General features: G+C 31.9%; 1 protein-coding gene across 5 annotated transcripts in view; it reads left to right on the top strand.

Annotated features, from left to right (window-relative positions):
* The window catches only part of LOC148612171 (uncharacterized), a 38,519-nt gene extending 24,622 nt beyond the window's left edge, over positions 1 to 13,897 (top strand). For all 5 annotated transcript variants that reach the window (XM_088593375.1, XM_088593373.1, XM_088593374.1 and 2 more), the window contains 10 exons: positions 836 to 943; positions 1,855 to 2,386; positions 2,565 to 2,776; positions 3,353 to 3,487; positions 3,970 to 4,056; positions 4,411 to 4,519; positions 5,251 to 5,331; positions 7,154 to 7,276; positions 8,697 to 8,776; positions 9,151 to 13,897. In XM_088593375.1, the coding sequence (XP_088449501.1) occupies positions 836 to 943; positions 1,855 to 2,386; positions 2,565 to 2,776; positions 3,353 to 3,487; positions 3,970 to 4,056; positions 4,411 to 4,519; positions 5,251 to 5,331; positions 7,154 to 7,276; positions 8,697 to 8,776; positions 9,151 to 9,294 (1,611 nt within the window). In that variant the 3' untranslated portion in view covers positions 9,295 to 13,897. The remainder of the gene's footprint in view (positions 1 to 835; positions 944 to 1,854; positions 2,387 to 2,564; positions 2,777 to 3,352; positions 3,488 to 3,969; positions 4,057 to 4,410; positions 4,520 to 5,250; positions 5,332 to 7,153; positions 7,277 to 8,696; positions 8,777 to 9,150) is intronic.
* Positions 13,898 to 14,721: the final 824 nt, after the last annotated feature.

The following is a 14,721-nucleotide window of genomic DNA, read 5'->3' as shown; positions in this document are numbered from 1 at the left end:
GTGTGTTGATTACAAATTGAATACACTGTCTTCTGCATCAGTTAAGGTAACAATCCGTCTTCTGCATCAGTTAAGTTAGCGATCCGTCTTCTGCATCAGTTAAGGTAGCGATCCGTCTTCTGCATCAGTTAAGGTAATGATTCGTCTACTGCATCAGTTGAGGTAACAATCATTTAAGAAAGAAATTTTTTCATTGTTTTGTTCACAATTTTTATACAGCTGGCCTTACCCTAATTTCATTATGTAATTTTTCATCATTTGCTATATGAAATATAATTTGTTTTTACCTTTGTGTGGATAAAAATAATTGAGATGTCTTCGAAAAGACTTTTAAAATAATTGTCTTATCCACAGCTTTTACCACTTGGACATGGAAGGGAGGGTTATCATTACACAGTGAAACCTGTCAGAACTGAACCCTGTATAATCAAATAACCTGTTTAAACCATACACATATTAAAGCCCTTTATAATTTCAGGGGCAGAAACAGGATTTTAGATTACTGGGCAGGCGCACAGTTAAAAATTTTTTATGTTAAATTTTTGGAATATTCTTCTTGAGTGGGTGCAATGTAGATATCTTTTGTGGTAAAATTAGCGAGAAATTAAAGTTTCAACCTTAAACCGCCTAAATCTACCCTTTACAACACATGTTCTTGGATTCTTGAGCCAAGTAAGGATAAAAATAAAAGGACTATTCTTTGATGAAACAATAAGCCAATTGTTGGAAGATAGAATGGAAGATGAGAATCTTTAGATTTGCCCTTAATCAGTTACATGTATCTAATCTTTTCATCATTTGCTATATATAACATATTATTTTGTTTACCAAACAGCTGGCATCTCGGTTGAAGAAATTTGACCCTGAAAAACAACAAGTAGGAGAAGATAGTGATGATCCTATGTGGTTACAACATCTACAGAGAGTCAATCAGGGCTTTGAGGTATACATATCATCATTGTTATAATCTACTGATGAGAGAGACTATACTACCATGTCTGTAAATGTATTATTATTTGCAGTGGCTTACTGTCACGAATTCGTGATATGAATTTTGCTGTAATTGTTTTATAGGGTTCAAATCAATTTCACAGTACTAGTTTTTTTATCTGATTACTCCATAAATAATGAAAATTCAAATGCAGCAAAATTGATATGTTTACAGTATGACCACAAACAATTAATCTACATGTATTATTTTGTCACCTCTTCTTGCAAATTGATATCATATTTGATGTTTAGCTTTTGGATAATGAGTTCTGCATTGTTTCATAAAGACTAGTCAATGAATGAACTTTTTTAAAATTTTGAATCATGTGAGGTTAATCTATGCGTCCACATGTTTTGATTTACATAGAAGTATCCAAATTTCAAACCTCATAGAGAACTCAGTTTAGTTCTTAAATATGTGTTAGTGTTAAAAATTACAAGCACAATTCATAGAACAAAGCAAGAAAGTATGGGCAATTAGATGTGGTGTTTGTCAATTTTTTATGAAATTGGACCTTGTTTTGTGAAAATGAATACCTCTTTATTATTAGTATTTACACATGTAGTACATGTATATTAAATTTGTCATGTTTCTAGAAAAGCAGAGGACGCTTACCCTACCGGTGCACCTGGTCCATGCTCCTAGTTTTTAGTGGAGTCCGAGTTGCTCATTTACTTTTGTTACTTTGTATGTATGATTTTGGTTGCTTTATGTTCTTTGTTGTGTGTGTCTGTTTTCCATGTCTGGTCTTTGTCCCTGAAATGCATTCTTTTGATTGCCGCTATAACCTTGGTTCCCTTGATTACTCTTTTATTCTATTTTTATTAGTAATGATATTGACTCGTGTAATTTGTTATTTTCAGGATGGATCTATACAACCATTGTCTGGTAGTGTTACACCTTATTGTTTCATGGGTACCAGATCCAGCAGTGCTAGTGGCGAGGTAGCAGGACTGACAGACTTTGGTGCTGTGATGCAGTCAGGACAATATACTGGTTCCAGCCCTTACCAACAGAACCAGCAAATATATCAGCAGGGCTATGATCAGTCACAAATGTACAATCAGGCTTATCAAGCATATAATCAGGGTCAAGTTCAGACTGAGGCTCAGCAGCCTGATGCTCAGACTGAGAATCAGGGTTATACTGGGGACCAGTCACAGCAATACCAGTCTAATCAGCAGACAACAACTGACCAAGGTCAAGGTCAGGATTATTCCAGTCAAGGTTATTACCAAGGTCAAATGTACCAGGGTCAGCAGGTAGAGCAACAACAGAACCAGCAGTATACTGGGCAGGAAGGACAACAATACCAGTATCAACACCATGATCTGGCCACTGTTCCTGAGTCAACCATGGCAGGGAGTCAAGATTACTCACAGCAAAGTCATACTGGTAAATGTTCTTTGAGTAATGATTAGTGAAGACAACATTATAGAGAATGCATCTATACTACAGCTACTTAAGTAATATAAAAGTAAGATAGAATTTGAGCAAGATAAAGTAGTTGCTGACAGCCCAGGATTTTGAAATCTAGAGCCCACATGATACTTAACATTTCCTTTCCTTGTAGAAAATAATAGTCAACAACAACAGCCAAACATGACTCAGCCCACTGACTTCAGTATGTATCATAATCACTCCGGACTCCACAATCAACCTGGACAGAGAAACAGTATATCATCAGTGGGTACAGTAAGTTCTCATGCTGACACTGATGATGAGGAAAGCCTTGGCAATTCACAGAGAAGTGAATTTGATTATTTTGGAGCTGCTACGAAGCAGGTGAGTAATCATATTCGTCTCTAGGTTTTGTTTAACAGACATATTGTGTCCATCAGCATAATATAGATGTATTTTTTATAGAATGTCTTGATGGAAGGCAAGTCTGTTCTGTATTTAATTATTGTTAGTTTAGTGGACTTTTTAAGCCAGAAATTAAGAAGAGGCTTGTCATATACTGAAGGCTATTCCATAAAAAGTGTATCATCGTGGCAGAAAACCCACGATATCTAAGGGTACCACCAACACATCTAAGTGAAGATGCAATACATTTGTCATATGAGAAAAAAGCTAATTGTATCCCCCCACCAACTTATTAATAAATCAACTGCATGCTGCCCCCAGGAAACTTTTTTTTATCTGGAATAGCCCATAAGTGCAGCTTTGTTTTTTGTTTTTTGTTTTTGTTTTTTATTTTGGTGGTATTGTTGCAAAGGATTATGTCTGTAGAATACTGATCATACACCTTCCACTTTTTAATGTGAGCCATCTTTATAAGTAACATTTAATGTCCATAAATGTAGGAGTATTTTTTATTTTAATTTCACATTTGAATTAGTTACATATACTGCTTTGCAGCAAATAGTAGCACCTAAATTAAGGAAGAGAACAGAATCAGAAAGTAGCCAAGCAGGGCCCCAAAAGTCTGATTCTATGCCTCAGCAAAAAACTGAGATGAAACAAGACCTATCTGACAAGAAACAACAATCGCAGGTTAGACTTAGAAACTTCTTTAGTAACTTTCGAGGAGATGATATTTTAAGTGGTTATTTTTGCGGTACTTTAATTTTCAGTATATTTATGGGTGAAGTTGGTACGTGAAATTAAATCAAGGGAAATATTTATGAAGATAAACTAGAGTTATTCATCATTGTCTGCAGTTTGTCTTCCGCGAAAATTACATTACACAAAAAAAAATCCTCATCCAGTTTTTTACCAAAAACATGAAATCATTTTTGTATCTTAACAAAGTATGGTTAATCTTATGTTTGCAACAATGCAGGGTATTACCAAAAGTTAAGGTTTTTGCTTTTAAATCAATTCTTTATAAAATTAACTGTCAATTCTCTATTTTCAACTACCATTAGTAGAGCAATTTATTTCTCTCTTTTTTTTTCTCTGTATTCCTTCATATTTCAAGAAAATTTTAAACACCTTTCTATATCATTTAAAGGATTTTCAATAACATTTTTCAGAGTAAAGGTTGGTTTGGAGGTGTATTCAGTAAATTAATACCTAAATCAAAGAATGAGATGAAGTTACCTGACGACAAAGACCCATCTGTAAGTTATGTAAATGTTCTGAAAGTTACGACTCAAGTTTTAAAGGTTTGCCGCTTCTATAGAATGTTCATAAGTATTCATTGAATCATATTAACTTTATTAAATTATGTCCTTTAAAGTTCCAGTTTCACAAAGTTCGCTGGTTTGATGAAGGATTCTGAAAACAATCAATTGGAATTAGAAACTTTCAATGGATGAAATGATATGTACATATGTCTACATTTGGATAATTTTCAACCATGGAATTATAACCTTCAAAGATTAAATAAAGGTTTGCTTTTAATTCTGATTGAGTGATTCAGGTTTCCTGACATCTTTCTGTTGCTTTGGAATCATATGTATTTGCATTTATAGATTGTTTGGGACCCTGTCAAAAAGAAGTGGGTAAATCAGGATGGTAGTGCAGAAGATGACAAGCCTACAGCACCCCCTCCAAAAGATATGGAATTGTCCTCATCTACAGGTAAATATTCTTTGAATTTTTTACCATGATTGGTTAAAAAATTGTAGTATTGAAAAGTCTTATTAATTCACACAACCGACAATTACCCTAGGTGACTTAGGGAAAGGGACACCAAATGTTAAAATGCTCATATAATAAAATAATGCCTCAATGCAGAATTAGCTGTTTTTTATCCAGAATCATAAATTCCTGAAAACTATAATGTGTCTCATTATGGTGTCTGAATTAATGTTAAGTATTTACCATAACTACAGCACTCCAAATGTCGAACTGCTCTTGAAGTATAAATACCAATACTGGTAGTTTGTTGGAAGAAGTTCTAGAATCCTTCAAACCATAACCATTCAAAATTTGAGGGATCTTATTGCATTCATTTTCCATCATTCTTTTATTCATAAAAAAAATGTACAAGAACAGGGATGGGTGTATCATATGCCTTACCACAAAATGTACAAGAACAGGGATGGGTGTATCATATGCCTTACCACAAAATGTACAAGAACAGCGATGGGTGTATCATATGTTTACCACAAAATGTACAAGAACAGGGATGGGTGTATCATATGTTTACCACAAAATGTACAAGAACAGGGATGGGTGTATCATATGCCTTACCACAAAATGTACAAGAACAGGGATGGGTGTATCATATGCCTTACCACAAAATGTACAAGAACATGGATGGGTGTATCATATGCCTTACCGCAAGTATTTACTATTATGTTTTTCAGCTCCCCAACTTACTCCATCGACAGGCACACCTGCGGTAGGACCTCCTATGGGGAACAGATTTGGTCGACCTAGAGGAAGAGGTTTGTATTCCTGAATTTATGTCCTTACCTTTTTTGACATATTTCCAATGAATTGTTTGTTTCATATTTGCTTTAGAATTTTTAATTTTCATTGACTTTGATAAATGAATATGCAGTTAAAAAAACAAGCATATTGAATTAGATATGATAGATACTTTACAAAAATAACAATTAAATGCTGTTTCGACTAGTAACTGACACGCTACATATACATTTATTTGCATCAAGAACTTTTATGTATTTATATCTGATCATTTTAGATTCTTTGGGTTTGTCATTTTTATGAACTTTTTGCATGCATTGGTGAATGGGAGTATACTCAGATTTTGATTTGCATTGTCTCAAATATCCAAAAGAGGGGGAGTATCATTCCTATCATTTTTATTAGTGTAAACATATTAATTTTCACTGATTTTGGGGGATTTTGTCAGGTTAACTTATTTGGGGGGGGGTATCAATTTTTGCAGTTTCAAATACACATTAGTGTTTTAAAGCATTGAAAATCAATTTCATAGGTTCCATTAATCGTTCTTTTCTCTCCTCAGCAAAAATAGTGAAAATTAGTACACTGCAAAAAATAATATGTTTACATCACATTTTGTGAATCATAGAATGAATTAAAAATCCTAGTCTGAGATTACTTTTTACTTAAAATACATTGTTTCAGAAATATTATGTTAAATGGTTAATATGGGAAGTAGATACTTTTAAGTCTTCCATGGTAGTCATTGATCTAAAAATAAATGTGTTAGTTACTTGAAGGAATTAGATAATACATGAGAAGATTGATTAATTTTGAAGTCATGATATTTTATACTGCACATAGTTTTACTTTCTCACATAAGTATGAGAAATTATCATTCATGCTATAAAATTCCTTATAATAGGATTTTTCATGATAAAAAATGCTTGCAAATGGGTTATGGGTATAGAAATGTAGCCACATTTTGTAGTGAGTGGTGAATAGAGTTTACCAAAAGCAAATATGCCAAATACATTTTTTTCTGTATTTTCAATCTTTTCACCAGTAAATGGCATCCTCAAAGATTTACATAAGCTTAGTTACTTTAAGTGTAAGTGTTTATCAGAATCAGGCAAAGCCGGAAAAATCCGAAACATGCGTGTCAAAACCCAACAATTTGACAATGTAATATCACTCAAGGATGCCTTCTCTGTTTTAGAAGATCATTATTTGATTCCTGCATCACTGGCTTTGCACAAAATTTTTTCGATAGAATCTAAGAAAAATGAGGTTTTTGACAGTTTTCTGCCCTTGAAGTGTTCATTTTCAGTGCATTACAATGAAATGATATGGAAAATCTTGTCTTTTTTTCTTCATTCTAATTTTGCAAATAGTCAAATTACACAATCAAAATGATGAGTTTTTTCATACCATGTTTCACCCACTGCCTGATTCTTACAGGGACTGACACTTAAAATGAATCTTTGTAGAACCACTCAATCACAAAATTTGAATAATCATTTCTGAATTTATATTGTATTGTTGGGACCAGAGTGGATCTTAATGGCCCTACTACTTTTACTGACCATTATTTTTTTAAGTTGTACAAATATTTGAAAGTTCACTTAGATTAAGTAAAAGTAATTATAAAGGATAATTTTCGATACAAATTTTATCTTCAATCATAGAAACTCTTTGTGCCTGTGTAATCAGACAGGAAGTGTTCTGCTATGTAAATTGTCAGATACAACTCAACCAGCAGACGAGTCTTCCCAAGTCTTCTTTGACTCCTGTTATGACTTCAGCCTCTTACTTGTTACTCCTGCCTCATATTATAGTATCATTTTAAATCTTTTGTAGGTGCGAGAACCCAGTATGTAGATGTTTTGAACCCTAAATCATCAGAATCTACTGCCTCTGTACCTAACAATATATTCAATGTGATGCCATCTTCTCAGTCTTCACCTGCTATCTTTAACCCAAGTGAGTTATAAGCACCATAAGAGGGTTTAACGAATCATAACACAACCAAAACTGGATAAAGTTATTTTAATGGTTTGAAATTGAACTTAAATACCATATAATGAGAGTGGAAATGGTGAATATGTCAAAGAGACAACAAGCCAGCAGGGATAAAAATGTCAGTACTAGGTGCCCCCTGGATCTTCAATAAACCAGGAGGAAACCTTAACACCACAGGACAGGTCCCAAAACAACATTATATGCAGCTACAGTTAAATAGTTGGCCCTATATACCACAGCAACATGAAAGTAAACTGAAAGTGAAAACAAAATGGAAACAATACATACAGATTTTAAATATCATTCTTTATAAAAATCAGACAGAAGGTGATTCATGCATGTCAAAAACCCACCAATCTCACTTTTATTTCTTGTTCAGAAACAGTTACTGATCAAATAACCAGTCTTAGTTTTTCTGTTGGTTGTTGCACTTTTGAGAGAAAAAATGTATAGATTGTACATGAAATTGGCATTTTGCAAGAGTTGTGGTTCTTTATTTGGTTTCATTTGGTTGATTTTAGTGAGAGATCTACATATGATTTTATAATAAGTGCCGATCTGAATACAGAAATGATTAACATTATGTGAAAGTACAGCATATGTAGACTGAAAAGGCATCGTTTGTTTGGTGGGTTTTTTCTTGACCATAAATCACTTTACCATTGGTGGTGTCTGAATTTTATGTGGACTGGTACTTAATAGTTAATTTTATTGTTGTATTTTCCCTCCACTTTGTCATTCATTTTACTTTTTTTTCTATAGATTAGGTCGATTTTCATATTTTATAAATAGTTTCACGTCATTAATTTAGTGGCTTTTAAGAGCTTGCTTTATGGTATGAGTTTTGCCCATCACTAAAGACTGTGTGGTGACCTGTAGAAGTTCAATTATTTGTTGCTTCGCTTTAAGCTGATGACTCGTACCACATCTAATTTTATATTTATCTCTTTTAAAATGAAGGATTGTGAAAAAAGTCCTTTACCAAACTGATGAAAAAAAAAGACGTTTTAGTTCCTTTCAGATAAAAGGAGGCATATGCATCAGTTTGTGACAAAACAGCTTAATTTTCTTTTTTGGGTGAAAAATGTCCACAACAAAAAACTTTAGTGGAGCATTTTTTGTTGTTGCTGATTGTATAATGTAAACTTCAAAATGTAGAGTTGTTCTTAATCATATGTATTGAAACATTTTGAAAATCCATGGCAGTTTAGAGGAATGTTATACATATATGATATATTATTGTTTTTTTTAATAGTTAGTTGCCATCATCATTTTGAAATCTATTTCTTTTGTGTATGAAATACTTGTAATAAGCTGATATTAATACATTAGGTTCATATCTGGAACCAATGGTAAGTAATTTTTGTTTATATTAAAACAGGTGGTGGTGGAGAGTCAGAACCTAGTCAACCAGAAACTAATGTTGCTCAACCAACTGACCAAAGAGTTCCTTCAAGGGAGGTAAGTAACTCAAATTTTTCATTATTTTTCTCTGTTCTATTTAATCCAATGAAAGGACTATTAGAAATACTATTAAGGGTTGAGGGTATTGTGTTAAAGGTTTCATTTGGGTTTTTGTTGAAAATTATTTGATTTTATGATTTTGAGACAAATAGACAAGTACATGCTCTTCTGGAATTTGTTATGAGTCAGTTATAATCCTTATATAAGTTGATGTTAAAATGTGCCTTAAGTATTGTTCAAATTTAATTCTAAGACTTTTTAAATGATTCTATGCTGAAACATATCAATCATCTCTTATTTTATTTTATCTTATTTTTAATTCATGATAGGAATTTATTCTAGTGTTAAGTAAATGTTAATATTATTTTCAGGGAGAACCTGCAGAGATGCCTCCCCCATCAGGACCCCCTTCCATGCCAATGTTATTTAACCCTTCACAAGTTTCACAGACCTCGACTGCTCCTCAAACTGGGTCAAAACGGTTAAATCAACGACGAATATATCCTAAATCTTGAAACTGGCTTCTGTCTAGTCTTCTGTGTATCTCAGTGGCAACTATGTGATGGTGTATCATCATTGTTCACCTTTCTTCATGTTGAAAACATGCCATACTACTCTCTAGTCAATTCTAACAGAGGAAGCTGTGAATTATCTCCCTTTGAAGAACTCTTCTTACAGGAGGAGAGGATACTACTACTTGTGATTTTGTGGTTGAAAAGTTAAGGACCAGTTTCTGAAAGTGTGTAATGAAGGATAGTTGTTGAGAGTGTGATTTTCTTGTACATGTATGTGAAATTGAATTGATTTTAGATGTAAATTTCATGCATTTTATTTTATCATGTTATTAATCATTATTTAAATTTTATGGTGTATAATCAGTTGTGATGAATTTGAGTGTCAAACTAAACATAAGCAGTGATGGGGTAATTTAGAGTAAATTTTGAAATTTGATTTTTTAGGTAGTGTTCATAAAGCATAATGGTGTGGATTTTCACAGCTGAAAAGTACATAGTTTTTGCCAACCATGTCACATATATAGAAGTTGCAATGTTGTATCTTTTTTTATTTGTGTCATAAGTCATCCCATTTAGTGCTGTATGAAATAGCTTAACATTCATTAAACATGTTAAATCATTCACAGTTTATACTGATACTAGCTTAATCATCTTTTGGATCAACATTTATGGAGTAAAATGTTGGTTTTAAGATATACTCAATGAATGTTCTGGGTTAGGTGCCAAAAATGTTAAATTGTTTTTAAGATCAGTGTTCGGCTCAGCTTCGTGAAAGTGAAAAAAAATTAATGCTGTAACAATAGCTACAGTGCACGTCTCAAAAAGCTTTTTAGAAATGTAGAGGGTTGCAATGCACATATATATATACATTCCTTATTTTTCTTAAGATTTTAAGATTAAAAATTTATATTAGTTTTTATAAGTTGTCTCTGTTGCATCATTCTAGACATAGGTCTAACCTTTTATCTATACACCTATTGGCTTTTTCATTATAATCAGTAGTTGATCATTGAAGGGTGATTTCAAATCAGGGGAAAGGACACGGCTTATTTTTAAAGTCCACAAATAGGGGACATTTATATGTCGGAAGATATTTTTTGTTTAACCTTTAAGTGATGCACTAAATATTTAATGGTATTTTTAAGATGTGTTGTTCTGCATTCAGTAGATGATTTGCCTTAGTGTCTGCTCTTCAGTAGTTATTTATGCATTGTGTTCATCCTGAAAATTTGTATAATTTTCATTTCTTCATGGGTTCTCTCATGCATTCATTCTTTTTTTTCTCACAAGTTACTGTGAAAGTACTATTGCCAAACCATGAAATTTGGTTCCCAAGGAAAAGGAGGTTTCCATTTATGTGTATACTGAAAACCTCAAAACAATGAATTCAAGAATCCATGAACTTGTGTTTCTTCCCTAATCCATGAAATTAAAATGCTTTCACAGTATCCAAACATCTTTGTGCCAAAATTAAAGAATATAATGGTTTGAAATGTATATTTATAACATCATAGAATTTTTTACTTACCTTATACAAGCTTTTCCTCTTTAAAATTGTATGTCTCCAAGTTTTATAGATTTTCCTAATAATCAAAATTCTGTCTTAAGGGTAAAATTTTCTTTCTATTCTTAGTTTACACTACTGTGATACTGTAAACCGTGAAATTTCGCAGCAGTCTTATTTTTGTTATTTACAAAGTAAGACCTTCTACACAGGAAATATTGTGACATATGTTTTCACATGTGTTAAAACACATGGAAACATATGTTTAGAACTAATATCGAAATTTGTGTTTTTGTGCCTATAAAATTACATGGAAATGAAACGAAAATTTTTTCTAAATTACATGCACCGTGTCGGGAAAGATGCCATGTTCCTCGCACATTAAAGAACCTTACTGTGGTATTCTCCCGGAGTAGGAACCACAGGGCTCCGTCACAGGAGGCTAAATTGCCCGACCCTTAATGATCCATTATTCAGGTCCATTGGAAGACATATAATTACCATTTGATTTTTATTTACCTTCCTTTCAGGAATTTATTTGTTAATCCTATGTTTTGAGAACACCTTAAAGAACATGTGTTTATATGTTTTTCATATGTTTAGGACCATCATGAAAAACATACCAAAAACATATGTTGCAATTTTTCCTGTATACAGGAAAATTAAACTGGTGAATGTTTCTTCTGAGATCATTTTTAAGTAGTTTGAAGAATAATCATGGATTTAAAACTAATGGAAAATAGATTGAAACTAGAAAAAAAGAAAAAGATGGAGCATAAATTTCTCGGTTTACAGTACTCTTTCTTATATGTAATTGTTCATGAAATGTATTTATTTCCTAGAAATAAGGATTTTATGCTAAAATGTGATAGCGTTCTGAACTTATTTATATAGTACTGTAAAGCGTTCTGAACTTATTTATATAGTTCTGTAAATAAAAGGGAAGTAATATAAGATTTCTGAAATTGTAAATATAGATGTACTTTTGGTTTTTTTTAGTTTTTCTGTGCATTGTAAGTGCTTTTGTATATTTATTTACTATGTGTTCAGAAATATTTAGTTAAATATCAGAACATTCTATGCTTAAAATAGTTTTAATAGTGTCTTTATAATTCTTTTTGTTTTTTTTTAAATTTTGTTCCTTTAAACTTGTTGTTTGTCTAAAGTTAGGAAAATCTCTAAAAAACTTTTCAGAAAACATGCAGTTTTTCAGTTATGTGGTATTTTTGCAATTCTATTGATGTTAATCGGATGTGTTGAACTAGCATTTTTTTATTGATTTGGTAAATGTAATACAAAAATGTACTGTGTACAGTATATAAAACAAATATGCTTGTATGCAGGAAGCTTGAAATAAAAAAAATTGCTTAAATTTAATTAATGTTTGATAATTTTTTCAAGGTTGAATTTTATGTTTGAAAACAAAACATTTTAATCTTTAAATTATCATATTTTTTTTTTCAATTCTAGCATGTTACATGAAGTTGCATTTATAATGATATTGCTAGTATATTTGTTTCCACATGTATAGCATTTAAATAAGTGTTCTGTTATATTCATCAATGAAAATGAATATGTGTGTTGCTTTCAATAAATAAGTATGTGTATTTTGGGTGTATCATTTTTTTGTGCATGTACATGATATTTATGTGGTTTTGAAAGAAAAAATTAGACAGATGTAAAATTTGGTCTGATATTTGTGAATTCAGTTTTATTGAGCATGTATTTTCCATTTGGAGCTAGCATAACATTTGAATTTTGTTAATTATTAAATTCTTTTATGCAATATGAATTGAGAGTTGAAATAAATTTTATCATCCTTTCATTTCGTTCATCCAGATTAGTTAATTCTGTGTGTCTCAGAACCTGATAAAATTGTTTTTAAATTATTAAGTTTTAACTCTGTATGGAATCCAAGTATAGTTGGCTTTTACTACAACAATGTATACTTTAGTTGAACTTATTTTCACAAATTTCATGATATGTAGTTATTTGCGAAAAGCAGTACTCATGAAAATGAATACAATTTCAGTATATTTCATGTCAAAGTCATATTAGCTTATGTCCCATAAGTAGTCACATTCATAAATCTTGTACTACTGTCTCTAATTGTTCATTTGATTTTGGGTGCATTTAAGGAGGTAGAGCTAGGGTAAAGGACATGAAATCAATGATATGTTTGTATCATATTCAATTTCACCAAAGCCTTTCAAGCTTTTATTCGAAACAGAATGGAATTAATCCAAGTTACTTTGATGCTTACATGAGATTGATGTAAAATGGTAAATACAAACATTTCAATGATTTATAAGAGTTGTGTCTCTTACTTTAGGTCTGCCTCCAGTTCTAGGCAGGGGTACTATTGTGGTGTTTTCAGATAAAACTTTTCTGATAACTAGTAAGTATGGTTGTTGGAATTGTAAAAACAGAATCTGCATTTAAAAGAAGAAAACATCTACCATGGTATTGGTTTGGCTGAATCATTTATTCCTTGTTTTCCATTCAGAGTATCTTGTTGATGTGTTTGTTGATCTCTGTCAATCTGATTAAATACTTTTAGACCATGTTTCATATTTGTACAATGGGGGTGGTTTATCTATAAAGATTATGCACTATCCCATTTCTTGAAATAAGATGACATTAGGAGAATCATCATCTCCCCTTCAGACATAGGGGGTGTGAGTTAGGTTGAACATCTTAAGTGCCTAATATGATACTTCATTAATATGATGATCATATGATAAGCATATGTTGCAAACCATATGATCCTCATGTGTGGCACATTTGATTGTGTATACCAGCTGAACAGATTCCATTCTCCTTAATTATCCTCGTCTTGTTAAAAACACAAAATTGCATACAAATCTATACAGGAGTGGGAGTATTAATTTGAAGTTATAGAGATCCATCTTTTGTATATTGCTGTAATTTTTAGAAGAGTTTCTATGTCTACCAGTTCCTACTAAAGTATGAAGCATGTTTTATGATATAATCAGATCAGATTTATTTTATTGTTTTTGTGAAAAATGATTGTTAGTAAATTAATGTAATGATATACATGAGCCATTGGTAAAGAAATTAAATGATATTTTATGTCCAGTTTTATTTCATTTTGTGAAATTGGATGATTATACCCTTGCAAATGAAGTTGGAGGGTGTATGTAAATAACCTTCACATGTTGGTCCATATACACCAGAGGCCCACATTCGTGTGGGTCCAAGGTGTAGGACACTCAATTTTAGACCTAGGACATTTGAAATTTCACTTACTGAGGTCTTGGGATTTCACTCTTTTTCATTGACATTTTATTTAGGTTTTCCTAGATTACAGTTTCAAGTGGGTACCATTAAAGAGTTAGCTTACAGTTATAGTTTATACAGGTTTAATTTCTATCATTTACACTAAAAGGTACATACTAACTGCATATTCTGTGAACAATGTTGATAACTGATCAATCTGTGAAAAATCCAAAATGTTCAAAATCTCACCACATTCACACTTTGATCTGCAGCAAATTGATCAAATATAGGAATCTAATTTTTGTGTTTTAGATCAAGAATATTGTTTCCTATTCTATATATTTTTCTTGGAACATTATTTAAAATTGCTAAAAAAAAATTAAGAAATTTATCAGTGACTTGAGCAGTATCTTCTTTTGTCTCTGTTAAAGACACGGAAATTTAGGAAAACAAGAATGAAAACAATTGGAATTGGAAACCTATGAATCTGACTATCTATCCATTTAAGGAGGTAGACCTAGGGTAAGGGACACAACTCTTAAAATCATTGGAACGTTTGTATTCAATATTTTACATCAACCTAATGTAAGCATCAACGTAACTTGGACTGATTTCATTTTCATTCTGTTTCAAAGGAAAGCTTGAAAGGCTTTGGTGAAATTTAATTATACAAACATATCACA

This window comes from Perna viridis, chromosome 7 (genome assembly GCF_037379345.1).
Source record: "Perna viridis isolate PV_CMFRI_1.1 ecotype Kerala chromosome 7, ASM3737934v1, whole genome shotgun sequence".
Classification (NCBI taxonomy): domain Eukaryota; kingdom Metazoa; phylum Mollusca; class Bivalvia; order Mytilida; family Mytilidae; genus Perna; species Perna viridis.
This window is presented reverse-complemented; position numbering and strand designations above follow the sequence as displayed.